At 56.8% G+C, this 27,746-nt stretch overlaps 1 protein-coding gene across 1 annotated transcript in view; it reads left to right on the top strand.

Annotated features, from left to right (window-relative positions):
* Nucleotides 1-749: 749 nt before the first annotated feature.
* Nucleotides 750-27,746, top strand: part of KCNC1 (potassium voltage-gated channel subfamily C member 1) — a 45,335-nt gene continuing 18,338 nt past the window's right edge. The window contains exon 1 of the mRNA XM_047776182.1: nt 750-2,361. Within this exon, the coding sequence (XP_047632138.1) occupies nt 1,792-2,361 (570 nt within the window). The 5' untranslated portion in view covers nt 750-1,791. The remainder of the gene's footprint in view (nt 2,362-27,746) is intronic.

The following is a 27,746-nucleotide window of genomic DNA, read 5'->3' as shown; positions in this document are numbered from 1 at the left end:
GTCCAGGATTACCAGATTGTTGGTAGATGTCTTCCAAGACAACACAACCTAGCAGCGGGGTAACACACACCCACCCGGGGAGTGTTATTTTGGAATCCATGAAAGAGGTTTGCTATGGAAGGGACATGGGGGCTCCAGGTTCCCTGGAAGGGTCGATATTAAGGAGCTACTTGGAGAGGTCAATACTGGTCCAGGTCAAGGTGTCTCTGATAGCGGTCTGGAGTGTCTTGTTTCACTCGGGGATCAGACAGTCCCCAGTTTGGAAAGAGAGGGGAGGGAACCGACGCCCTTCTCACTTCAGTCTGACCCCGGGGGGCGCGAGTTGAGACGTCTCTCTGAGCCTCCGCCCATCGAGGGGTGCTCCCTCGGGGCGGAGCGTTGGCGGGTCCCCCGGGAGCCGGGAGCCGTAGGACCGGTGCCGGGCTGGCGCCCCCAGCGCCGGGGTTGAGGGAGACCGGGCTCTGCGCGGGGCTGGGAGGGGGGCGCGGAATCAGGGCTTTTTAGGACCCAGCGCGGCGCCTCCCTCTGGGGGCGAGTGCGGCTGCGCGCGCCGTGTGCCCGTGTCCGGAGAGCGGCGGGCTGGACGCGGACCGCGCGAGCGAGCAAGCGAGTCAGCTAGCCGAGCAGCAACCCCGGTGGCAGCAGCGTCGCGGCGGCGGCGGCCGCTCCGCGCCTCGCCTCCCCGGCCTCTCCAGCCTTGCCTCGCCGCGCCCGGACCCGCCACCCCCGCCTCCCCGGCCCGACCGCCGTAGCCCCCTGGCCTCGGTCAGCAGCGCCAACCGTCTGCCCGAAGCAGGGCGCAGAGCACGGGGCGCAGAGGCACCAGAGCCAGTGCCCGCCGGCCCCGCAGACCGAACCGAGCCCGGAGAACCCTTGCCGGGCCCCGCGCAGCTCCGCAAGAGTCCGGGAGCTGTCCCTTCAGCACCGCCGCCGGAGCCGGAGCCTGAGTCCGAGCGCAGCCCAGCGGAGAGCCCCAGCTCCAGCCGGAGCGCACCGAGCGCAGCGCTCCGCGGCAGCAGCAACGAGCAGCACCCCGGGTGCCCCTGCCCAGGGGGCCCGCCATCTCCTCCGAGAGGCGGGGAGAAGGAGCGTGGAGGGCGGGCGGGCAGGCGCGCCCGCCGCCGGGGGGAGCAGGCAGCCAGGCAAGGAGAGGGAGGGGGCCGGAGTCCGCCCCGCTCCCTGAGCTGCAGCCGGGCCACGCAGGGAGGAAGGCAGCGGGCGTCCATCTCCCCGGCGCCGAGAGCGCGCTGCGGCGACCACCTCACAGCCATAGCGCGAATTTCCCGGCCCCCTCTCCTCCCCTCCCCTCCCCCTTCCGGGGCTGGTCTATGTCCGGCCCTGGGAGCGGCTGACCTTCCCCCCAAAAGCTTTGTGTCGATTTCTCCATTTTCCCGCTGAGATGGGGACGGGAGCCCGGTCCCCCCACCCTCTTTTCCCTCCTCCCGGGGTTCGCCTCTGAGCGCCACCCCCCTCCCTCCTTTCTTCCTCCCTCTCTCCTTCCCTCTCTTCTTTCCTCCTCTGCCTCCTCCGCAGCCGGACCAGCTCCCTCCCACATCTGGCGCTTAGAGACCCTGGGGATCCCGCGCACACTCCCTTGGACCAGCACCAGACAGAAAGCGCCTTGAGGGGCTTGGGTAGTTTTTCGGGTGGCCAGAGCCGCGGTCCTCTGTCCCCCCGACGGCTGGGGGGAGGGGGGAGGAGGCCGCGCGCCCCCCTCCCCGACGCCAACTCCCCCTGGCGGCCGCTCCCATGGGTGTCGCTGGGCCGCGCCATGCCTAAGGAGGCGCCGCGATGGGCCAAGGGGACGAAAGCGAGCGCATCGTGATCAACGTGGGCGGCACGCGCCACCAGACGTACCGCTCGACGCTGCGCACGCTGCCCGGCACGCGGCTCGCCTGGCTGGCTGAGCCCGACGCCCACAGCCACTTCGACTATGACCCGCGCGCTGATGAATTCTTTTTCGACCGCCACCCGGGCGTTTTCGCTCACATCCTGAACTACTACCGCACGGGCAAGCTGCACTGCCCGGCCGACGTGTGCGGGCCACTCTACGAGGAGGAGCTGGCCTTCTGGGGCATCGACGAGACCGACGTGGAACCCTGCTGCTGGATGACGTACCGCCAGCACCGTGACGCCGAGGAGGCGCTGGACAGCTTCGGTGGCGCGCCCCTGGACAACAGCGCCGACGACGCTGACGCCGACGGCCCTGGCGACTCAGGCGACGGCGAGGACGAGTTGGAGATGACCAAGCGCCTGGCGCTCAGCGACTCCCCGGACGGCCGGCCCGGCGGCTTCTGGCGCCGATGGCAGCCGCGCATCTGGGCGCTCTTCGAGGACCCCTACTCATCCCGCTATGCGCGGGTAAGTGACAGCTTCCCCATCAGAAGAGCTGGGCTGGAAGGCAGCGTTCTCTGCCTCCCGCGGGTAGGGGTAGATTCGAGAACTGGCTCCTAGGAAATCAGAACTGAAAGATGTGTGTGTGCACGCGTACATGTATATACACACATACCTGTGTAAGAGTCGGAGTGGCTTCTCAAGGGTCACTAGCTCTGCACGTATGTAAGTTTTGTGCATTTCCAAATTTAATATGTATGAGTATGAATGGGTGTGTTTGTGTGTGAGTAGACTGTGTGTGCATATTTATGTAAGTGTGGTGGTGTATATTTGGGTGGATAAAGTATGTAGTAGGAATGAGTGAGCATGTGTGTATGAGTGTGCAGGAGTGCCCATGCACACGTATTTGCATCTTTGTAGGTGTACAGGGTGAAGGTGTGAACTGTCCTATGGATTCTGGTGTGGGGAGGGAAGCTGGGGCCCTCCTTCTCTCCCCAGGGAAGGGGTATCTGGAGCCAGTGGGGCCCACAGAAGAGAGCTTGAGAGCTGGTCTCCTGCTTGTGACAGACCTCCCCCTCTGCCAGCGCAGCCTCAGGCCATCCTGGGGGGAGGGTCAAGAGGGAATCTTTATGGCTAATCAATCGATAGTTGGTGTAAGGCTGGGCTGTGGGGAGAAGACTGTGACCCCTCTGAGACCTGCTCCTGGAGACACAGGCTGCCCTTCATCCTTTTCAAAGGGGGCGGGGGGGGGGGGGGCTGGAGGTGGGCCCTGGGCTTCTGCCTGTGCTTCCTCTGGGACCCGTCAGAATGGAGAGGGGTCCTACAGGGGGAACCTGGGAGGACAGGACAAGGTGTGTGAGAGGTGGGTGTGTCTTCCTCAGCCACTCCCCTTTAGTGACAGCATCTTGTTGCTAGGGAGAAAGGGCACCCGGCTGCTGACCTTGGCCCTCAGATGGCCCCTCTGGATCAGTTTCCTCATCTGTGAAATGGGAGAGGGGCCGCCTGGTGAATTCTAAGGAGATCCTGCTTAACCTTGTCTGAAAGGGAGATACCAGTGGTGGTGACCTACCCTGCAAGAGTCACTTCTTGCCTTCACTGGGCTCTGTCCTGGGGGGCCTGAATGGAGCCTAAGGCGTTGGGGGGAAGGTCTGAGGTGCGAATGTAAAGCGGAGCCCCTCCCCCATGTGTGAGCCAGCCCCCAACTCCCTAGCAGACAAAACACTGCCTTTGCTGCTCTGTGCTCCTTTGCGGCTCCACACCCCTTCCGTCCTGCCCCTGCGTAGCAGACTCCAGTGGGGACAGGGGATGGGGGACACTGAAGTGTCCATGGCAGAAAAAGGCTGTGTTTAGGCACAGGCCCAATAGGTGTGTTACTGAAATAAACACTCAGTGTTTTAGCATCTGAGGCAGGGGGCAGCAGGTCTTATGTATTAAATCTGAGATCAAATATGTGCATATTGCAGAGGAGGGGCAGTAACAGGGAGGGAGTTAAACCCCCTGTTTTAAGGACCCTGCCCAAGGTCACTAGGGAGCGAAAGGCCAAACAGAAACTGGAACCCCAGTCTCTTGGGACCCCATCCTCCCCTGAACTGGCCGCCAGCTCCCTGCTATCCTCAGAGTGGACTGGGACCCTCAGAGGTCTCCCTCCCCTCCGTTTTCCTGACCGAGGCCACCCTCGCCAGAGGATTATGTAACTGGAGGCAGTGGCTAAGCTGCGGGGAGGGGCAGGCAGAAGGGGACTGAGGTTGAACCAGCATGTGTGTGTGTGTGTGTGTGTGTGTGTGTGTGTGTGTGGTAGGGGAGAGGGCTGGGGTTCGAGCAGTTGCCTCCCCAGCCTGTCTTTGACCTTCGGCAGCATCTTACCAGCACCCCAAACCCCCTGGCCTCAGAAGCAAAGAGCAGGCCCACCTCCCTCATTGTCCTCTCCACCTCTTGGCTCCCTAGAAGAGGCTGGGTCCGCCCGCCATCCCCACTCCTCGGGCTCAGCTTTAGGGCTCTGGCCCGTGCCCCTGAGTTTCAGGATAGGCAGGGTTCATGTGAGGCATGTTCCAGCTCCCTCCCCATCCACCTCCTTCCACTGGTCATTCCTAGGCAGTGGGGTGCCCGCCGCCCCCCCCTGTAAATAAATGAGTTGGATAAATGGGGTCTCAGTGTACAACACCTCACAGAAAAGTCCCGGCTCTCTCAAGTGTCCATTGAAGAGCAGACTGAGGGAAGATCTGGGCAGTGGCGGGGGGTGGAGGAGGTTAGAAAGTGTCCCCCTTCCCGCAGCCTCTCTCTGCCCCCTTCTTTCCTCAGTAGCCACACAGAGTTGTTCCAACTCCCTTGGGTGACAGATGAGGACACTGAGGCCTGCCCAAGGGCATGCAGAAGCCGAGGTCAGAGCCTGGATTAGAACCCAGGCTTCCCGCTGCACACCCGGCTGGCCTAGCTGCATTGCGCTGCCTCTCTGCAGCTCAGCTGCGCAGAGCCGGCTGCCCGCCCTCCCCCTCCATCTCTGCTCTGCCGCTGCTTCTGTCACCTTTGTTTACCCCTCCTCCACAGGGGGCCCCCCACCCCAAGCCGCCTCAGCGTGGTGGGTCGAGATTTCAGTGCCTGTTCTGGATCCGAGACCAGAGTCCCGGGCGTGATATTTTAGATATGCGTGAAGGCAAAGCTGCATGTGTGAGAATCTGTGGAAGAGAGATTCTGTGTGGGTGTGAGAGATTCTTCATGTGTGTGAGAAAGACCTATGAGAGTAAAAATATGTGTTAGTGAAACTCTGGGTGTGTGTGTGTGTGTGTTGAGACTATGTGAGAGAGAGTCTGGGTGTGTGTGTGTGTGTGTGTGTGTTGAGACTATGTGAGAGAGAGTCTGTGAGTATCTGTATCAGAAAAATTCGTGTGAAAGTGGGAGAGACAGATTCTGTGTTTTGAGAGATGGACTTGGTGTGTGGATGCCGCTGCGTGGGAGAGAGTATGTATATAAGAGAGAGACTCCATGTGTAAGAGAGATGCTGTGTGTGTGTGTGCATGTGTGTGTGAGTGTGTGTGAGAGAGAGCTTCCTGGGAGTGCGAGAGACTTAAGGTGAGTGTATTTCTGTGTGGGGCAGGAGTGGAACTGTGAAGGTCCATGTGTGAGGCTGTGTGGGGGTCCTGTGTGTGATAGAGCCCGTGCGTGTGAGGCATGTGTAAGACAGAAGCTGTGTGTGAGAACCTGGTGTCAGTGTGGCTGTGTGGGCTTGTATGTGAGCGAGGCCCTGCGTGGCCTGGGTGTGAGCGCCTTGAGGAAGATGCGACTCCAGACCAGCTTCTACTGCTGCCTCCGTCTCCTGGGACTTTTGAGCTGCCTTCGTGAGCGGTTCTGCCCCCCTTTCCCATCCTTAGTAGAAATCCTGTGCTCGCTCAGGCCCGTCGTTGGTGCATGGGCCAGGCTGGGAGGCCACTGCGCCTCAGGTTAAGTGGTGGCTCTGGGAGATAGGGGCTGGCCGGCCGGGGCGGGAGGAAGTCCCATCTGAGCTCTTGGGGGGTGACAGTGCTAACTGGGGTGGCTGGTTTCCTGGTCTCTCTTGCCTGTGGTTTCCCGGGCCCCGAGGCTGGGGGCTCAGGGAGAGGTGGGGTGGGGGGTGAACTGCGACAGGATGAGCCCAGCTTGTGTTGTGGGGTAAAGAGTGGTGCCCCAGACACACACAGGCCAAGGATGATGATGACATTTTGCAGTAAGGACTGTGAAGTGGCTTCCTGGGGCTGCGAGGGTGAGAACTGTCCAGAGGAGGCGATGCTGGGCGAGCTTTGAGGGGCAGGGAGGTAGCAGGGGTCGGGAGTCCCAGCATGCAAAGCTGCGGAAGGATGGGGCAGGTGGGGCTATATGGGCCAACCTGGGGCAGCCCTGGCTCGAAACCTACCCTCCTCTCTTCCTTGGGGGCCAGTGCAGGTCTGAAGCCCTTGGCTTTTATCTCTGATTATCCTGTTATGATCAGGAACTTTGTTCTGGGTCAGGTCACACACCACCAGTGGCAGTCCCTGTGCTGCAGGCCAGTGAGCATCCCATCTGTGTGTGTGAGTGTGTGTGTGTGTGTGTGTGTGTGTGTGTGTGTGTGTGTGATGACATCTGCCCCCCCAAAGTCACTTGACTTTCCAATGACAAAGAAGTGCCCATGGCCCCAAGCTTGGGGAGCCCCGCCTCCATCCACCCCACTATCTAGCTCTGCTTTGAGGCCAAGTCTCTGTCTCTCTGCCTTGTCCCCACCTCTCTGGGACCCGATGCAGTCCTCCTCCCTCTCAGCTCCCTGGGAAGGAACCTCACCTAGAAGCCGGGATGAGGAGCCCAGCCAGGGACTTCTGGTCCTCCCTTGGGTCCCAGCTGACACTGGGCTCTTAGAGTCTTAGCTTGTCATGTGGGGGGATGAGGGACAGAGATGCTATCATGGACTTCCTAGATGGCTCGCCCCCCTCTCCCCCAGAGACCACTCACCCAGGTCAGGGCCCCGCTTTAAGTCATAATAACACATGAAGGAGACCCGTGAGCAGTGGCAAAGGGCCGGGTGTGTTCCCCTCCCCAAGTGTGCCCGGCCAGTGTGTCCCCAGTCTGGTGTTCTCCTCCTTCCCATGATGCTTTTACGGTATCCTCACGTCTTTGAGTGGTACTTCAGCCCCCTAACCAGTTCCCCTCCCTGTAATGAAAGTCCCAACCTAAACGTCTCCTGGCCAGAATCGCTCAGCCTCTTTGCTTCTAAAAAGGGCATCATGACAGAACTTCCCCCAGAGGCTTGATGGAGAGATTAGCTGAGATAATATGTGGAAAGCTCCAAGTCACAGGGCCTGGCATGCAGTAAGTGCTCAATAAATGTTGGCTGCTGTTATTACTCCTATGGGTCATATTATCATTTTACTTCATGACTCTCTCTCGACTCCATCCTTTGCCCTCCGTCTCCACGTCCCCCATCCTGGTTCCAGCCACCACTGGTTCCCAAAGGCCCAGCTCCAGTTCATCCTCCACTTGGCAACCACAGAGGTTTCTAACTAGATCCATCAGCTCACCTCCTTGCCTGCTGAAAACCCTTCCGTGCTTCCCCAGCCCCGAACGGTGGCCCCTCAGGCCCTGCCTGCCTCTCCAGTCTCCCCTGGCCTGACTCTGCGTTATTCACTGAGCTCCAGTCATCCTGGCCTCGTTTCCTTTTCCTGCACCTGTCAGGTCCCCCTGCCTCAGGGCCTTTGCATATACTGTTCCTTCTGGTGCACTCTTTCCTCCTGGTTCGCCCCTTTTGATCCTTGACGCTCTGCCGCAAACATCAGTGCCTGGGATAGTGCCTTCCTGGACCCCAGGGTGCAGAATCAGAGTCCTTCCTATCAGATAAACTGGTTTGTAATAAAATGTTCATTAGCAGCCTTACTGGATTCTGGTTTGTCTCCCGCTCCAGAATCTAAGCTTCTCACATACTCAGTATAAGAGGAGCCCTTATTATGGCAGATGAGGAAGCTGAGACCCAGAAAGGAGGGCTTTACCCAGGATCACATGTGAACAAGTTAGTTGAGAGACTGGTTCAGAAACCCAGGTTCCTAACTCCCGGCTTAATGGCTGGGAGCCCCATCTGCCTTATGACACCTCAGGGAGTATCTGGAACCAGGCGCCCTGGGGACAGGAGACTGTGCTCCATAACCCTGGGCAGTCTGGCATCTGCCAGAACTTTGGAGGAGATTGGCTTGAGCCTCCCAGAGAGGGAGGCCTGTTGTCTCAGAGGTGGTGGAGGGGGGGCTGTGGGGTGGGGGCGCTGTTCCAGGGCCCGCCGCCTGGGCCAGGGATCTCTGGGCCTCCCAAGACAGCTGAATATAGTGCACGGCTATTCTGAGCAGTCCCATGACCAGTGTCTTCGCTGTGGACCAAAAGGTCAGGGCCTTAAGCCACTGCCTCCCAGCGGCCCCTGGGCCAGCCTGGCCATGCCCCTGGCCTGAGCTTCCCTTCCTGGGGTGCGGGCTCCAGGAAGAGGGGGGCCTAAGAGACTCCAGGGACAGTTAGATGCCCAGTCCTAGTTCAGGGGAGCCGCTTGGGTAGGAGGGACCGCCTTCTACACTCACGGGACTGTGGGGGTGCTCCCAGGCCATCTCTAGCCACTGCCCTCATCCGGTGGAGAAACGGGCCCAGAGAGGGGAAGATACTTGCCTAAGACCACATAGCCAATTAGTGCAGCTCAGACTCACATCCCCAGCCTCCCAGCCATTTGCATGGCTCTTGGCTCTCAGCTTTAAAAGAACATCAGGGAGTTCCCATTGTGGCTCAGTGGTTAACGAATCCGACTAAGAACCATGAGGTTGCAGGTTCGATCCCTGGCCTTGCTCAGTGGGTTAAGGATCCGGAGTTGCCGTGAGCTGTGGTGTAGGTCGCAGACGTGGCTCATATCCTGCATTGCTGTGGCTCTGGCTTAAGCTGGCAGCTGCAGCTCCGATGAGACCCCCTAGCCTGGGAACCTCCATATGCCGAGGGAGCGGCCCAAGAAATGGCAAAAAGACAAAAAAATAAATAAAAATTTAAAAATAAAAAATAAAATAAAATAAAAGAACATCAAATCCCACCTGGGCAGCTGTTCTCCTTCCTCAGTCGTCCCATTTACTCCCCTGAGGGAGGGAAAGTCAGCAGTTGCCCACCTACCTGACTTCCCAGCTCCCCTCCCAGGGCCCAATTCAGCCAATTGAGACCTCTGTTAGCCTGTCAACCCAGACCTTAGCCCAAATCCTGTTCTTATCATCCCCCAGCAGGATTTTCCAGCAGCCCCTTCCTTTTTTTTTTTTTTTTTCTACTTTTTAGGGCTGCACCATGGCATATGGAGGTTCCTAGGCTAGGGGTCTAATCGGAGCCACAGCTGCTGGCCTACACTACAGCCACAGCCATACCGGATCTGAGCCGCATCTGCAACCTACACCACAGCTCATGGTAACGCCAGATCCTTCACCCATTGAGTGAGGCCAGAGATTGAACCTGCAACCTCACGGTTCCTAGTCGGATTCCTTTCCACAGTGCCATGACAGGAACTCCCCCTTCCTTTCTTGAGTCACAATGCTAATGGTTGCTGTTTACAAAAGCACTTAACTACATGTCTGACAGCCTGAAGGGTCTCATTTAATTCTCAGGCCATTCCCATGGAACTGTATCATTATTATCACACCCATGTCACAGATGAGGCTGCTGAGGCTCAAAGTGACATTTCCAAGGTCATTTAGCTTGCACATGGTGGGCCAGCATTCAGCTGTGGGTCTGCCTGACCCCGGAGCTCTGTCCATCACCAGTACTCAGGACTGCCCCCTGTCACTGTTCAGGGAGGCTGGCGTCTGTGGCTGGCTGTGGCCCAGACTTAGGCTTCCTTCTGGTTCCCTCCCTCTTCCCCCCAAACCTGCCCGGGAATCCTGCTGAGTTAAGTTGTGGCCCCTGAACAAGGGCAGGCGAGGGTCTGACCTGGCAGGGTAAGAGGATGCTCTGGCAGCTCCCAAGAAGAGGATTTTCAGAAGGTATCTCAGCTGCTCCATCAGCCATGAAAGTCTGGGGGCTCCCCGTGGCCTGCGGGGAAGGGGTAGGGGGCTGGGGAATTAGGTGACGCTTGGGGAGCATGCGGGCTCCTCCTCAGCTCGGCATTCCAGGCCTTCTGCTCTGGAACCCAGCCATGGCTCCCACTGCTCCCTTCTGCCAGGCTCCTCCCGGGCCTCCTCATCTTCAGCCCTCCTTGCAGCCTCCCGGTGTTTGCTCAACTATTCCCTTTCCCAGTATCCTTTCTAGTTTTTGCTGAACGTGAAAACCCACCCCTCAAGGTCCCTAAGGCTCCCGTCTTTGCTGTCATCCTTTGGGAGGGAGGTGTCTGGGTGGGGCCTGCAGTCAACATACATCATTTGAACTGGAGGTCAGTGGGGGCCTGTAGCTGGGGACGGGCTTTGGGGCCGCCCAGGTGTGTGGAGAGATGAGGCGCACAAAGACAGGACCCCAGTTGTGGGCATCAGGCATCTGCTTTGGAGCAGGAACCCCAGCCAGGCTCCCTTAGGCAAACTCCATCATCCCTTCGGTCTGCAGTTTTTCTCCCTGTGAAAGACAGTGGTCATTCTAAATGACCACCAAGTCCCTTCCCGGCTCTGACTCTCCAGGCATCTAAAAATTATGGACTTCAGCTTCCCAAAAGCACTGTGGGAGCAAAATTAGTTCTTGCCTATTTCTCCTTCTGCATCTTTGGCCCAGCATCTCTCCAGGGCCTGTGCAAGCACTCCTGGCAAGGGTCCTGGTACCAAGCGGGCAGGAGCCTAGGGGAGGGGTCCAAGGAGCTTCCTCTTACATTCATCCAGATTCCCTCAACCTGCCTCATTCTCTCCTTGAGGGCAGAGTGATCTCGTCCTGCCTGGGGTACCACGGGTGCTGGGCCCCTGTGAGCCATCGGACATGGTAGGCTCAGCCAGCCTCTTACGGCACAGACCTGGAGATAGCTCCTCTATTCAGGCCCAGCGGGTGGCACCCGCTGCCCTCTTCTCCAGGTCCTTCTCTTGGCTACCTGCCCCTCCAGGAGTTGAAGAAAGGGGCACTCAGAGAGGAGATGCTATGGCAGGCTCTAGGGGCTAGAGCAGGGCCAGGGGGCCAACTCTGATGGTATCGGGTCGCTGCAGAGAGGGGTGCCATCAGCGACTACTGTCCTCCATGGGACCAGGGCTGGGGTGTTTGTAATAGTTGCTCTGGGGGCTGCAGGTGTGTTTGCTGGGGGACTCCCACCCACGGCTGACTCTCAGATTAACCTGGGATGCTTCAAAAAAGTCAGGTTCCTGGGTTCTGTCCCTGGAGAATTTGATTCCTAGATCAGAGAGGAGGTGGTCAGGATATTTCCCCCACATTCCAGGGATGCCGATACTGAGAGAGGGAGGACTTGCCATGGGGACTGGGACACGGGGGCTCTTGCCACTCACTGGGGTCCTCTGACCAATGGCATCCACAGCATTTGGGCACCTGTTAGAAATGAAGAGTTTCAGGCCCCAGTGCCTCCCCTCCAGATCTACTGATGCAGAATCTGCCTTTTTTTTTTTTTTCTTTTTGCCATTTCTCGGGCCGCTCCCGCAGCATATGGAGGTTCCCAGGCTAGGGGTCTAATCAGAGCTGTAGCCACCGGCCTACACCAGAGCCACAGCAACATGGGATCCAAGCCTCGTGTGCGACCTACACCACAGCTCACGGCAATGCCGGATCCTTAACCCACTGAGCAAGGCCAGGGATCGAACCCGCAACCTCATGGTTCCTAGTCAGATTCATTAACCACTGCACCATGACGGGAACTCCAGAATCTGCATTTTAACATGATCCTCAGATTCTGAGAAGTGCTGATGCAGGAGCAGTTCCCAGTGGAGAGGAACTATCGGGACACAGAGGCCTGAGTGGGTGCACGCGGGTTGGCAGAGCATCATGGGTGATTCTGAGCTTTCCCTGTGCCCAAGACGTTGACACTGGGGTGATGGGCCAGGGGGTGGTGGTGGTGAGGCCCCAGCTTGGTCAATGACAGCCTCATCCACCCAGGGACTCTGACCAAAAACCTTGACACCATCCTTGATTCCTGTCTTTCTCTGACGCATCAGCAAATCCTATCATCTCCGTGTTGCAAACATAGCCAGAGCCCAGACTTGGCATATCACCTCTGTTGCCACCTGCCTGGCTGAAGCCACCATCTTCTCGCCCCTGGATGACTGTGAACTGTCCCTCCTGCTCTTGCCCTTGCCCTTGCCTTCCACACACGGCCGCCAAGACCCTCTTGGAAAAACGCTCGCCAGGCTGAGCCACCCCTGTGCTCTGCTCACTCTGGCTTCTGGTCTCATTTGGGGAGAAGCCCAGGTCCCCATGAGGGTTATAAGGCTCCACACAAGCTGCTTGCACCCAGCCTGCCCCTTCTGCTCTCTCTCCTCCCGCCTTCTTGCTCATCCTGGCCTCCCTGGTCTTTCAACAGCGCAGTGCTTGTGCTTCTGCCGCAGGACCGTCGTGTCGCTCTGCCTTCCACCGGAGCACTTGCCCCCACTCTTCCCTCCCTCAGCTCCGTCACCTGGACTCAGATCTCATGTCAGATCACACCCTTGCATCCTTTCCCCTGTTGTGGGCTTTCGGGTTTTCTCTTGGCATTTAGCGCCATCGAACTGTATTTTACTCATTTGTCTTATTTATTGTCTTTCTCCTGCTGGAACCTAAACTCCAGGAGGGCAGGGATCTTGGTCCCTTTTACCCATTGTTCTGTGCTTGGAGCCTGGAACAGGGCCTGACATAGAGTGGGTGTTGAATACATAATCCTTGAGAGAATGGATAAGGAGGCTGGGAGTTCAAGACCTAGGTCAGATATGGGCACCATGCCTTTGAGCCTGTGACTGGCTGACCCCGTCCTTCTCGGCCTCATTGGGAACGCAGTGCCTCCACCCCCAGGCCTGGAGCGGTGATGGGTGGCAGAGGCAGAGGCAGAGACAGTGCTACAGGGCTGGTGCTCTTGTCGGGGGTTGGGGGGCAAACCGCAGTCAGGGCAGGGTGCCACCTGCTGCTGTCACCACCCAGGGCCAGAGGAGGCTCTTCCCATCCCGGACCCTCCATCTCTCCAAACGCATCCTTCACTCCACATTAGCCCAACTACTACCCACAGCTAGAGCTCAGAGGCTGAGAAACTATTTTCAAAAACCAGGCGGCACCAGCTCTGAGGAAGGTTATGTCACAGGACATCAAGTTCTAGGTCCACCCGGTCCAGCCTAAAGCCCATGCCCGCCTTCCTTTGGGAAGCTCTTCCTCCTGCTGGCCAGCTGGGTTCCTTTTTCTCCTTCTCCCCATCCCTCCCTCCCCATCTCCTTCCCCATCCATGCCCTCCCCCACCATTGTGCCCTTTGCTCTGTAAGCTATGCTTGTGGGAAGTTCTAGGCATTCGTTATTGGCTTTCAACACAGACTCTTCTCCTCGAAGGCCTAGGATGCTTTTTGTCCCAAATCCCCCTGCTTAACACACCCCAGGCACCTGCTGGGTAGAAAGTGAGCGGGCCTCAAAGAGCGTGGCCTCTTGAGCCAGGAGACCTGCATTCGAATCCCAGCCCCGCTTCCACTTCCCAGCTGTGCGACCTTGGACAAGTTCCCTAACCTGTCTGTGCCTCAAGAGAGGGATATTTATAGCACCTGACTCACAGGGAAGTCGGGAGGATTGAATGTGTTAAGCACTTAACCCAGAACCCGAAACATAAGAAGTGCTTAATTATCGTGGGTTCCATTGTTGTCTTTTTAACAGCCCTTGGCTCTAGAAGATCCAAACCCTTACCCGTTCACCACCTGCTTCCTTTTTCCAGCAACGGACTCTCCCTTCAAATACCTTTCTAGGGGTCACCTCACCTATGTGGTTCTAGGAGCCCCTCCTTCCAGCATCTGTCTCCCAGGGACCAGATTTCAGGGATGTCACCCTGGATTCTCTTTTGATTTTGCCATGAAGCTGCCCTGTGTCGCGGGCAGGCCATGGCCCTCTCTGAGCCTCAGTCACTCCATCTGTTGTAATGGGCCGGTGGTCCCCGCTCTGCCTCCTTCCTCAGGTGTAGTGAGGAAAGAGCAAGATGGATGATGGAACTTCTGCCTGCGGGGGAAGAGGGAGGGTGGGCCGTTGACATCAGGCTCTGGCCGGGAGCCAAGCACAGGGACCTGAGATGCTGACAGTTGTACAGTGTGGTGGGGCTGATGGGCCAGGGCCATGTATCACAGCTCCGCTCAGGGCGCTGAAACATCTCCTCTTTCCAGAGACTCCCAGGCACAGAGAGCAGTGGCCACAGGGGCCAGGCCAACCCCAGGAGCCACTGGAGCCTGGGGGCTAAGGCTTGGGGCTCCTGTGGTGCCAGTGGGTGGTACCGGTTCTGAGGCTGCGCTGTCCCGCCAGACTGACGCCAGGCTGGATGGGGATGAGCTAATATTAGCTGGGGCAGCCCCAGACAGCTGAGCTCAGGGGGCCTCAGGAGCCAGCCTCGTTGGGTCCAGGCTCTGATGCTGCTTTGGCCTGGGCCTCAGCAGCCAGAGGAAGCTTACTCCAGCCTGTGCAGGGCCTTAGATGCCCCTTCCACCCTGGCTCAACCCTGACCCTTCCCCTGCAAGCCGGGCAACCCTATTCCTGCTTCACTTTGGCTCTGGCTCCTGCCCGCAGGCCCCTGGTCCCCTGCCCATGATGTGTCCCCACCCCACTCCCTTCCCTCCCCATCCATGGAGCGTCTCCCAACATGTCCACTTTATACATAAGGACAGTCTCTGTAGTTCCTCTGCCAGGGGCTGCTGTTAGCACTCATTCATTCCTTCATTCAGCAAATATTTATTGAGCACCTATTTACTAGGTGACAGGCACTGCTCTAGAAGCTGGGAGTAGAGCAAAGAACAAAATAGTCAAAAATCTCTGCCCTCGAGAAGCTTTCATTCCCCGGCAGGGAGAATAAAAAGAAACAAATGGGGAGTTTCCATCGTGGCTCAGTAGTTAACAAACTAGTGTCCATGAGGACACAGGTTTGATTCCTGGCCTTGCTCAGTGGGTTAAGGATCCCGCGTTGCCGTGAGCTGTGGTATAGGTGGCTAATGTGGCTCAGATCCTGAATTGCTGTGGCTGTGATCTAGGCTGGCAGCTGTAGCTTGGTTTCACCCCCTAGCCTGGGAACCTCCATAGGCCGAGGGTACGTACCGTCCCCCTGCCCCCCCAAAAAGGAACAAACCAATGCATGGACTATAATGTGTGTCGGAGGGTGAGAAGCGCTACGGAGACAGACAATTGGGGGGGAGACCCAGGAAGTGCTGGAGGTGACGACTTAACTCCTGTGGCAGGTAGGGCAGGTAACATTGCAGCAAAGACTTGTAGGAGGAGAGGGAGGGAGACCTGTGCCATCTGGGGAACAGAGGGAATGGGACATGCAAAAGCCCTGAGCAGACGTGCTTTTGGGGTTCAAGGCCCAGAGAGAGGTCAGTGTCTGGGGCGGGGCTCCAAGAGCCAGGGACAGTGGCAGTCTGGAAAGAGCAGAGCAGAGCTCCCTGCAGCCCCACTGCACTCCTCACTGTGGGGTCTCGTCCTCAGCTCCCTGGGTGTGCCAGCCCAGCTCCGGGCCACGCTCACGTCTGCACAGCTGTCCCCTCCCCTCTCGGTGGCCACAGGGGCTGCACAGTCTGGATCTACCTGGATCTCCAGAAAACCGGGCCTCAGGGAGGGGCTTCTGCATCAGCGAGATGGGGGACCTCTGCTCTTTCCCTAAAAGCCAGCTGTGCCCAGGAGGAAACGTTGGGGTTCCACGGGGCTGCCGCCAGGCCGGGAGAGGGGGTGAGCTGTTCTTTGAGGGGTTGAGGGGCTGGAGGGAAGTTGGTGAGGGAGCCAGAGGGGAGGGGCCCTTCCAGGCAGAGGTCCTGCCAGCAGTTTCTGGTGGCAGAGCCCTCGCTGGTGGCTCACCCGGCACTCACTCCAGGTGTGCTGAGAGGGGTGGTAAGTGTGATGATGATGGGCTAGACCGGAGCCAGACTGCCCGGGTCCAAACCTGCTGTGCTGGTTGTGAGCTGTGTGACCTCTGTAAGTCTCAGCTGTGAGGGTGCCTTGCAGATACTGGCCTCATCCCGCCTCTTGCACCCCTGCCCCCGCCAGGGGTTTCTGAGAACATGAACCTGATGTCTAAGAAGGGGGTTGCTGTCCCCAGGGAGGCTTCAGTGGTTCCCAGGACCAGCGCTGCCCACACAGGTGGTAGAGCAAGGACGTGGGACTCCCCTGGGCCTTGTCACCAGGGCAGAGCTGAACATACTTCAGACCACAGCCTCCCGCCAGGGCCAGCGTCTCAGCTCTCAGGGATGAATGTTTTATGCTCAACCTCAGGGGTTCTCTGAGCAGTTGCGAGACACGCAGTCTCCCGCTGGGTCGCCTGGAGGCAGCCTGAGCCCTGGGCCGTGGGCTGGGCTCTTGGGAGCCCAGTGACTGTCATCTCCCAAGGGCCAGCCCTGGGCAGTGTGCTTCTCCTTGCGTGGCCACAGGCACTCATGATGCAGCCCCTGACCAGCCCTCGCCCCTGAAGCGTGGCCCCTGTCTTTCTGGGCCTTAAGTGCTCTCATCTGAAAGTGTACGTAATGGCACTGCCTGCTTCTCAAGGATACTGGGAGAAACCACTCAGACCGGGGGCAGAAAGGTAGTTTGTGAGGGCGAAAATACAGTTCAGAACAAGGCTGCATGTGGGAAGAGACCAGATCCCCAGGACAGGGACCCGTGAGGCGGGAACAGGGTGGAGAGAGCACAGGCCTTGGGGCTGGCCGGGGCTGGGTTTTGGTGTCCCCTGCCTCAATGTGGGCTTGGGCTGGTGGCATCTGGCAGAGCCACTGCCTCCTGTGTGAAATGGGGAAAGTCTCAGAGAAGCAGAGCCCCCAGCATGGAGCCTGGCACTTGGGAAGTGCTAACCCGCTGGCTGCCTGAGGCCTGCTGAACCTGATCCTGGGTTCCCCAGGGAAGCGGTATAAGGAGGCTCTGGCTGAGCCACAGAGACAGAGAGATGGGCCATGGAAGCCTCGTCGAGTGGCCCCACAGCCTCAGGGCCACAAACCACTGTCACCAATGATATATTTAGCGGCACAAAGGTCAGAAATGCCAGGCGCTGGCTTCCCTTCTAGGCAGCAGGAGTCGTGTCTCCTGAGGCCTGGCTGTCACCAAGAAGATATTTTTTTCCAGACTGGCAGTCCAGGGATCTGAGTAAAAGGCTCGGAGTAAGAAATCACCGTGATTTGTACTGACCTGCTATCTTTTCACGTCCATGGCTCCTCCCAGGCCCTGTTGTGCTGCCTTTGGAAGCCCTCCCAGCCAGCATGTCTTTGCAGACGGCCCACCCTTGGCCTCCAGACACACCAGCCATTCCCCCGTGGTGCCCGGGCTCCCCTGCCTCCTGCCTTTGCTTGTTCTGTTCCTTCCACAGAGAATACCCTCTCTTCCACCTCTGCGTATCTGAGAAGGATCCATCCTTCTAGGCCAGTTCTTTTTTTTTTTTTTTTTTCTGCTTCTTAGGGCTGCGGCATATGGAGGTTTCCAGGCTAGGGGTCCAATCAGAGCTGCAGCTGCCAGCCTACACCACAGCCACAACAACACAGGATCCCAGCCGCATCTGCGACCTACACCAAAGCTCGTGGCAACACCAGATCCTCAATCCACTGAGCGAGGCCAGGGATCGAACCTGAATCCTCATGGATACTAGTTGGGATTGTACTGCTGAGCCACGATGGGAACTCCCAAGGCCAATTCTGATGGCCCTTCCTGTCTGGAGCCTTTCCTGATCCCTCTCGTGAAGAGCTTGCTCTCCCAGAGAACTTTGCCTGCCCCTGATCCAACTGCCCGATTAGGGTGATATGTCTCCCCAGCTCAACTGCTGCCTCTTGGAGGACAAGGACCAGCTTAAGAGACCATAGTGCCTGTTACGTAACATGGAATCAATAAATCTCTGCTAAAGCAACGTGCCTCACCAGAGCCCTATGACGGAGAAGGATTAGATATTGTCCCTATCTTACTGATAAGGGAAAACATTGGAATTCCCGTCGTGGCTCAGCAGTAATAAACCTGACTAGTATCCATGAGGTTGCAGGTTCGATCCCTGGCCTCACTTAGTGGGTTAAGGATCCGGCGTTGCCATGAGCTGTGGTGTAGGTCGCAGACGCAGCTCAGATCTGGCATTGCTGTGGCTGTGTTTGGCAGTGGCTCAACTTTGACTCAACTCCTAGCCTGGGAACCCCCATATGCTATGGATGCAACCCTAAAATGGAAAAAAAAAAAAAAGGAAAACAAGGCCAGATCTTCTTGGGGAAATTAAGGCCAACTAGGGCAGTGCCAGTGTTCCTTCCTGTGCTGTTATGGTCAAGAATGAGGTGGTTGGATGGACAGATGGGTGATGGGCAAATGGATGAAAGAATGGACAAAATTTGGGTTCGTGGATGGATACGGATGGGACGAAGGCTGTATGGAGGGGATACCTGGCTGGGTGGGTAGCTTAGTGGATGGATGAACAAACGGATGGATGTGAGAGCAGGGGGATAAATTTCTGGCCTCTTGGCTTGAAGGCTGGAGAGGAAGTCCTGCCTCTCACTAAATGGAAACCTCCTAGAGGATGGGACTTGGAAGCTGAGGACTTCAGAGTGGAAGGCAGGGCAGAGCCACCCAGCCCATAATGGACAAGCCGGGTTTGCCACATGCAAAGGGTGGATGGTTTGTGGAGTGAGGGAGCTGGGAGCTGGGGGCACGACTGGCCTGGGGGACTGGTCTGCTCTCAAAGGTGAGAGGCTCTGATGGAGCAGACCCAGAACAGGCTGGAGAGAAGCTGCAGGCAGAGCCATATGTCAGGGGAGGCCTCAGGGCCCAGGATTTTCCAGACTCCCTGTGGCCACTGGAGGGCAGACAGCGAGTGGGGGATTGGCCTCTGAACCCCAGGCCAAACTGAGCATACCCGTGGCTGCAGTCTGTTCTGGGGTGGGGAGGCCACTCTTCCTCCTTGGGTCCCCAGCCTTGGCAAGCAAGCCCCCCTGATCACTCTGGTAGCACATACTCCAGGGGACAGCACAGCTCTTCTGGCTGGGGAGGGGGCCCTCCTGAGGACTCAAATGACCCTGTCTCAGGTATATCAAGATCCACCATCACTCAACTGCTTTTCCCCATCAATCCCCAGGCTCTAGACAAGTGTTCTAAGGCTTTCATTCCAATTGACTAGCAAGGGCCAGTAAAGGGACCGCAGACATGGGGCAGAGAGGCCCCAGCTCAACTGCTTGGCAGGGCCTGGAGGCTTAGATGTAGCTAGCCCAGAGCAGGGTCTTCCAGATGGGGCTAGAAGAATCTGCACAAGCCACTGTGCTGCAGTGCTCCAGTCCCCCTCCCGAAGCCCCGCTCTAGCGTTCCCCAGCACCAGGCTGCACCCCCACCACACACACACTGGCCCCGGCGATCTCCCAGGGAAACCAGGTCCCAATGAGAGTGCCTGGTGCGCTGCTAACTGCTCATTACAGTCACGGCTGCAGCTAAGTATAGCTCCAGTACACACAAGACCAAGACAGCAAGGGAGAGTCTTTCCATAAAACGGCTCCACATGCAAACACACAAACATCTGCACACATAAGCTCCCCACGCTCACGGACCCCAGACACTCACGGACCCACACTTGCACCAGCACAAAGTTTCCTTCATTCATTCCGGCGTTCCCTCAATCAATGTTTGTTGAGCTGGGAGAGTGCTTAAGAGCATGTGTTCTAGAGGAAAAAGCTGGATTTCTGCTTCTAATGCCCTCACCTCTCAAGTGTATGCTCATGGGAAACTTCCTTAATCTGTCTGAGCCTCAGTTCCTTTTTGTAAAATTGGGATGGTAACTGCAGCATGGACCTCAGAGTTGGTGCAGGGGTAGATGCCATGGGGCGTGTGGGAGTGCTTAGGATAAGCCTGGCTCAGGATGCAGGATGCATCACTATTCCCTACTATGTGCCTAGCTCTGTGCTGGGAGGTTTCTTTAAAGCTGTGATTTTTAGAGGTGGCTGTGAAAAGTGATGCCTGGTGTACAATAGGCATGCAGTAAATGTTTGATGATTGAATGAATGAATGAATGAGTGGAAGCTGCATCCGCAGATGGCCCAGTGGCCTTGGAGCTCTCTTCTCACAGGAAGAAGCCACCCTCACTTGTCTCTCATCCAGGCTGGGCCTCTGGTAGGATCTAGATGTTGTCATGGGTACCACAGGAATCTTAGAGGAGGAGCTGGAGGGTGTCTGACCACTCTCTTAGTACAGATGGGGAAATGGCAGCACAGTGGGAGCAGGGAACAGGCATTGCCCATAGCAGATGCTCAGCAGCCAGTGGCCAGCGCCCTGAGGTACCACCTGAGCCAGCCTAGCACAATGGCCTAGCACAGCGGGTGGTACCTGGTCCAGCCATAGTCCCTGAGCCTCTGAGCCTGTTCAGGCCACAGGCCTGATGCTGACTGGGGCTCACACAGCCCCAGTCAGACCCCCGGCTGGGCTGGCAGGCAGGCTAGGGCCTCTGAACTGGCACTGGGCAGGGCTCTGTCTCTCTGAGAAGGGGCTGGAACTCTGTCTAGCCTGGATAGGATGTGAGCTTCAGGATTTGAAGGCCCTGTCACCAATCCCTACCTTTGAATTGAATAGGCCAGCGGCTAGACTGCCTGGGCCCTCCCATCACACCTCCTCAGAAAGAAAGTGACATTTCCTGGTGCTTTTTTAAGCCCAGGCTGGCTGGGCCAGGGCCCCGTGTGAGGTGTCGAGGGGGCAGGCGGCGCTGGGAGTCACACAGCCACGTCTCTGCTCACCTTGAGTGATCTCAGGGCTCTGGGAATAGACATGGTCTCATCTCCTCACCATGTGGCCCAGATTCCACACTCCAGGGCCCATGTGTGTGTGGGGTTTGACTTCCACGTTCCCATGCCAGTTCTCGCCCCTGGGAGGGATCCGGGTGGTTGAATTCCACAACGAGCACCTTCAGCTGGCCAGCCTGTGAGGAGGGAGGCTGTGTCTGGCTTCTCTGAAAAGGACCATTCTTGCCCACTCCTCAGTCAGTCATGTTCATGGCCACTGGGTCTTAGTGCCCAGTGACAAAAGATGGACGTGATTGTGCCTGCTGCCTCTGTAGACTTGAGCCTGCTGTCAAGAGCATCCCTATCGCCAGTGTAGACCTGGATCTGCTCTCAGTCACTGTGCCCCTTGCCAGTGTAACACACAACCGCTGTGGAGACTAAGCTGACAAGAACATGGGTGAATGATGAGTGACTGCAGCCTTTTGCCAGCATGATTGTAGATCCACTGTAAGTGTGGCCCGTGCTGGTGTAAACACAAGTCTGAAATTGATTGTGCCCACTGCGGGGTAGGGGCGGATGCTGTGTCGGTGAGTCAGTGAGTGTGTGCACGAGGAAAAGTGGGCAGCAGAGGAGGGGTCTCTTCCTAAAGAGGCGGAGGGCAAGAATGGTAAACTTTGCTGTGTCTCTTGTGTAGACAGAAGGGTTGAGACAAGCGACGCAGGATGGGACGCTGTGCTCTTGCTTAGCTGGGCCCCCGGTTCCCCAGGAAGGTCCCCCCCTTCCTCTCCCAGTGTGGGGTGTGTGGCTGAGCCTGATGGCAGGGGCAGCTCTGATCCTCAGGTGAGCCACCTCCTGGACCATCCATGCTAAGGGGGAAAGAGACAAACAGACCATATAGAAATAAGCCAGCTGTATGGTGTGATGTGCTGACATTCGTCCAGCTGGATACTTAGAATGGGTGAAGGTTTTTGTATGTACATTGCACCTCAGTAAAGCTGGGAAAAGGTCATGTTCAAAGGTGGCCCATCCGACACGGAGAACATAGGGGCAGAGCAGCTGGATGAGTGCAGGCGCTGGCTGAGATTTCAGGACGGTGGGAGTGGGCCTCCTGAAGTGGTGAGAGCCTGAGCCTTGAGGATCCTGGGAAGGGTGTTCTGGGCAGAGGGAATAGCCGGTGTGAGGGCCCTTACATGTGTGAAACACGTGTAAGAAACGTTTGAGGAGGTGCGGTGGCTGGAACAAGTGAAGGTGAACAGGGGTGGGAGAGGCGTTTGGATGGCGATGGAGGCCCTGATGGCCTGGGGACCTGCAGGGCGTTGCAAAGACCTTGGCTTTTCCTCCGAGAGACATGGGGAGCCAGCGTGGGGTTTTGAGCAGAGAAATGACACCATCCGATAATGCCGTTTTAAAGGATCATCTGGCTGCTATGTTGAAAATAGTCCTAGAGCACCAGGCATATTGGAAGCTGAGAGACCAGCTAAGATGCTCTTACCGTAATCCAGAGGGAGCTGATGATGGCTGGGACAGGGCGGTAACAGTGGTGGTGGGAAGTGGTTAGATTCCGGATTTATTTCGAGCTGAGCCAACAGGATTTCCTTACAATTAAAAGTGCCGCGTGACAGCAAGAGAGGCGTCAAGGATGACTCCAAGGTTTTTGGCAAGAATGTCTTGGGAGGAGAGAGTGGCCATCTCATGCGATGGAGAAGGCTCCCGGCGGTGGGGGTGGGACCAGAGCTCAGCGGATGTGCTGAGTTGGAGAGACAGCTCTCAGACCACCACAGAGATGCTGGGGAGCTGGATGCTGGTCCTGAGTTCAGGAGAAGGGCCAGGGTGCAGGTGAACATTTGGGAGTGTGCTGTTAACGGTATTTGAATAGGTGGGGTACGTAAGCCTTCAGACTCGCTAAGGGCATGAATATAGATGGAGAAGGGGATTGAGAGCTGCACTCTGGGGCACCCCGAGAGGTGGAGCCTGGAAATGAGGTGGCAAAGGGTGTCGAGAAGAAGCAGCCAGTGAGGTGAGAGGAAAGTCAAGAGACTGTGGGGCCCTGGAAAGTGTGACAAGGAGGGAGGGCTCAGCTATTGCAGATGCTGCTGATGAACAAGGAACGTAAGGTCTGGGAATTGCTCCTGTTCTTTCTGCCCAGAATGCTCTACCTTGCACCCTGCTTTTCCCTAGTGATTTTTTTTTTTGCTTTTTAGGGCCGCACCCACGGCATATGGAGGTTCCCAGGCTAAGAGTCGAATCGGAGCTGTAGCTGCCAGCCTACACCACAGCCACAGCAACACCCTGGTGGTTTTTTACCCGGCTGTCTAACCTCTGCACCCTTGTCACTTCCTCCAGGGAGCCACTCCAACCCCTGTTGTTAAAGGTCCATGGTATGCCATGTGCATTCTCCTTATATAAATATGTATTTGCTTGTCTGGTTGTTTGATAAATGTCACTCTTTCCCTCCAGGAGCTGTGGCTGTTTTTGCCTCCTCTGTACCCAGTACCTGGCATAGGCCAGGGATAAGGCATAAATATTTGTTGGGAGAACACAGTGGGCAGATAACTGTGGTCCCACCTGGGCTCTGTCGACTGCCCCCCCTCCTGAGTTATCCCCTTTGGGGCCATCTTTTTATTCCTCTCCCCGAAACACACACACACACACACACACACACACACACACACACAGAGTCTACTGCGAGTCAGGACACTTGACTGGAGGCAAAAATACAAGTGGGCATGAATGGGAAATTTCCTGGTAGATTCATAGTGGACACATCATGGAGCTCGGAGCCTCAGTTTTCTCATCTGCCAAATGGGGGGATCAAAGCTGTCCTGCTAATGGCCTATTTGGTGGTGGTGTGTGTGTGTGTCTGTGTGTGTTGTGTTCATGTGGGATTCACATGTGAAGACACTGTAAACTGTAGCCAGCTGTGCCCATGTCATCATAACAGGAAGAGGAATATCTTCCTCCCAAGGCCGCCTAGACGGATGTGAAAGAGATTTATAAACAGAAGCCCTGGAGTATGGTGGTTTCAGTGTCAGAGAGATCTGGTTTCAAACGCCACCTATCACTTTCGAGCTGTGTGGCTTTTCATTTTTTGCACCTGTCTGAACCCGTCTGGCCCTCAATTTTCTCATCTGCAAAATGGATTTAATGACACCTCCTTTGGGAAGGTTTTTGAAGCTAAAGGAGATCGTGTTGGCAACAGTGCCTATTATTTATAGCAGAGGGTGGCGAGGCTCAAGAGAGCTAAGGACTCCCGCCGCCCAGCTGGTTGTGAGGATTGAAAAGGACAAAGCGGAGTTCCCGTCGTGGCTCAGTGGTTAACGAATCCGACTAGGAACCATGAGGTTGCAGGTTTGATCCCTGGCCTTGCTCAGTGGGTTAAGGATCCGGTGTTGCTGTGAGCTGTGGTGTAGGTCACAGATGCAGCTCGGATCCCGAGTTGCTGTGGCTCTGGTGTAGGCCGGCGGCTACAGCTCTGATTTGACCCCTAGCCTGGGAACCTCCATATGCCGTGGGAGCGGCCCTAGCAAAGGCAAAAAGACAAAAAAAAAGAAAGAAAAAGAAAAGGACAAAGCATGCAGTCCATGTGGCCGTGCAGAGTGAGTGCTTCACAAAAACCAGGCTCTGAAAGGGCAGGGGAGCTGGCCCAAGGGTGGGAGTATGAACAGCAGCCATAGGGATGGCTCAGGTGAGTCCAAGGTCCATCTTGCAGGTGTGGACAGACCTGTCACAGGCAGGAAGAGGAGCAAGTGTGTTCTGGTGACCCCAGAGGGCAGAAATAGGATCACTGCGAGGAAGAGCAGGGAGGTTGACTTCCATAAGAAAGAAATGCCTGTCTCGGGAGTCCCCACTGTGGCACAGCAGAAACAAATCTGACTCATATCCATGCGGATGCAGGTTCGATCCCGGGCCTCACTCAGTGGGTTAAGGATCCAGTGTTGCTGTGAGGTGTGATTGTAGGTGGTGTGGTGTAGGTTGCAAACACAGCTCGGATCTGGCATTGCTGTGGCTGTGGTGTAGGCCAGCAGTTGTAGCTCTGATTGGACCCCTAGCCTGGGAACCTCCATATGCTGCGGGTGCGGCCCTGAAAAGCAAACAAACAAAGGCAAAACAAACAAGAAATGCCTGTCTTGAGAGCTGTGCGATGATAGAATGTAGTCTTGGGAGCTCCCCCACACTGCCGGTCACCAGCAGAGATGTCTACTCAGGGTCACTGCAGGGGGGATTGTAGAACTGCCCCTACGGGGAGTTCCTCCCAATTCATTTCCTCATCGGGGAGTCTCAGTCACGTATTTCTTCTTCCAACCTGTGGCACAAAAAGATTTGAGGTCCACAAGACACACATATTCTTTGAAATGAAGAAATGAAAAGAAAAAAATGCAGCATCTCATGAAGAGAAGAAATAGCAATACCTCAAACCAAGGTAAAAAGATCAGTCCAAAATTGAGTACCAAATTTAGCTGAGCTCCCTGGCAGCCAGAGCAAAAGGGGAAATATGAAGGGTGCCATAAGTCATCATTTACTAACAGAAAAGTAGCCCAGTGCCACAGGAGACAGACACCATTCTAGAAGAGGAATTTCCCCTGTGGAATACTGGCATTTCTCTGAGTTTAAGATGCCAACGGGGAAAGGTGTTTATGGTCTGTTTTCCAGAATGGACTCTCGGGTCACAGGAGTGAGTGGGAAGTTGGTTCCTGGTGGCACCTTCCAGGGCCCTGATGCCCAACCTTCCTGGCCTGTGGGACTGCAGGGGGCTCTGGCACAGCACAGCCCCCCTCCCCAAAGGCACCCAGGCTTGTGGCTGGCTAAGGTCAAAATGAAGCTGGAGCAGCCTTATCATGTGGCACAGTGACCTGTCTAAGGGGTCCTGGGGGAGGCCTGATGTGCAGGGCTTTGAAGCAGGATGGATCCTGCCCCTCAGAACCTCTGAGACCTTGGGCAAGAGTCTTCTTTAAACCTCAGACTCGTCGTCTGAAAAGCAGTGATAACAGCAGGACTGACTCCCTGGGCTGGGGCGAGGTTTAAAGGAGACCATACAAGGAGAGCCCAGGAAGCAGGGGCTGCTGGACACCAGGGGCTGCCAGCAGCCTCCCTCTAGTTCCCAGCATCAGGCCTGGAAGCCAGGCGCTCATCGCGCGACCTTGGGTGTCCTTTCTCGTCAAACCTCATTTCCTCCCAGCCCCGAGGCCGGGGCTCACGTGGAAGACCCCGTGGAAGTGGGCATGTTATGTCACCCCCACCCCAAGCAGCACAGCCCTCACCAGCTGGAGGCCGCTGTGCTGGGTCTTGGATGTGGCCCCGCTTTGGGCTGCAGCCGCCCAGAAACAGGCTCTGCGGGCCAGGCCGCTGGCTCTCATGAGGCTGTCATTTGCTCTTGGTTGTCGTTTGCAGGCAAGTGGTAGCAACGGGAGCAGAAAAAATTAGGCGGAAAAAAAACCTAAATACATTTCTCCCTTTAGCTGTTGCTGCCGCTTCTTGCAATCACTCCCCCACCCAAAATAATTTGGGTGGAAAAAAACCAAAAATGCCATGTTTGGATTTTTGTGGAGGGAAGCCTTGGCCCAGCTCCTGGAATACCATTGTGCAAGGGAACTGGCAGACTTAGGATTTCTCCCTGCCCTAGAATTCCACCCTGGATTGGGGAAGCCCTAGACACTCGGCCTTTCCCCCACCCCAGGCCTCTCAAAAGTGCCTTACTTCCTGGAGTGTCTTATTATTTTTATTATGGTCCCCATTTTAAGAATTTTGGCATTGAGGAATTCCCGTTGTGGCTTTGAGGTAATGAATCTGACTAGTATCCATGAGGACGAGGGTTCGATCCCTGGCCTCGCTCAGTGGGTTAGGGATCTGGTGTTGCCATGAGCTGTGGTGTAGGTCACAGATGCAGCTCAGATCTGGCATTGCTGTGGCTGTGGCGTAGGCTGGCAGCTGTAGCTCCCAGACCCCTACCCTGGGAACCTCCATATGCCACATCTGTGGCCCTAAACAAACAAACAAACAAACAAAGGATGATGGCATTAAGCCTCCGAAAAGCCATTTGCCTGCAGTCATAGAGCCAGTGGCAGAGCTGGGATTTGAACTCTGTTCTCTGCAACCAAGCCCAGGACTCTTCTCCTTCAGCTGTGCTGCCTGCTTCCCAGTCCCAGATGTGCTCTCAGGCTGAGGAGGTCTTGACACAACAGGACCCCTGGGCACTGGGGTCTCATCTGGCTTCCTGGATCCACAGCCAGGACGGGGCTGGCAGTGGCAGAGCCTCTGAGGACACAGATCAAAGGTACATTTCCGGTCCCACTCACAACTACACATGGGGCCAAGGGCTCTGCATTTGTATCTCTGCCCGGTGGGGCTCTCCCGGTGCACTGGCTGCTGCCCGCTCCTGCCTCTTTCATGCCCATCACCCCCCAGGGAGGGCCTCTGACTCCCTGCTTTCCCTCCCACCCTTCCTAACCCAGAGCCGCCACCACATCCTCCTTGGTGTTCAATCCAGAGATGTCCCTCTGAGCCTACCCACTGGGTCTCTCAGGGAAACACCCCCTCCCCTTGCCCCGAGGGCCCGGGGCTGGCCCTGGCTGTGCAGACTGATCACCGTGCCGCTCGGCCAGCCTGCGCAGGAGCGTGGACATGGCCTCACTGGTGCCACGTAGCCGAGCCTTGGTCCGGGGTGGGGTGGCTCTCTGAAGGACAGTGGGGCTGGGTTTTTTTTGGGGGGGGGCAGGTCCTCCTCAGGCTCCCAGGTGCCTCCAGCTCCATGGTTCTGTGACTGTAAGATTCTCGGCTTTTTTTTTTTTTAACATCTGAGATGCTCTGATCCTGAGGGTGCTGCTGTGATGGGAGATGGCCGGGGGGGGGGGGGGGGGGAAGACCCACCCGGCTCAGAGGAGGGCGGTGTGTGGGGCCTGAAGCAACACACTTGAACTCCTCCTTTCTCCTTTCTCTGTGTTATTTCATCTCATCACCACCACCAGCCCCCCGGGGGCGGCCGGGCTTGTTACCCACCTCGTCCCGGTCCAGGAACAAAGGCTCAGAAAGAGGCAAGATCCAAGGTCGCCCGCTGAGCCAGGCCCCAAACTCTGGCCCATCTGACCTCAAGGTCTGGCCATTTCTGCTCCAGCTGCTGCCTCTTTTGACAAGATGGACTTGTGCTGCTTGGACCTGGAATCT

The sequence above is a fragment of the Phacochoerus africanus genome, chromosome 4, assembly GCF_016906955.1.
Source record: "Phacochoerus africanus isolate WHEZ1 chromosome 4, ROS_Pafr_v1, whole genome shotgun sequence".
NCBI classification, from domain to species: domain Eukaryota; kingdom Metazoa; phylum Chordata; class Mammalia; order Artiodactyla; family Suidae; genus Phacochoerus; species Phacochoerus africanus.
The sequence above is the reverse complement of the archived record's forward strand: the minus strand, read 5'-3'. Positions and strand labels throughout refer to the sequence as shown.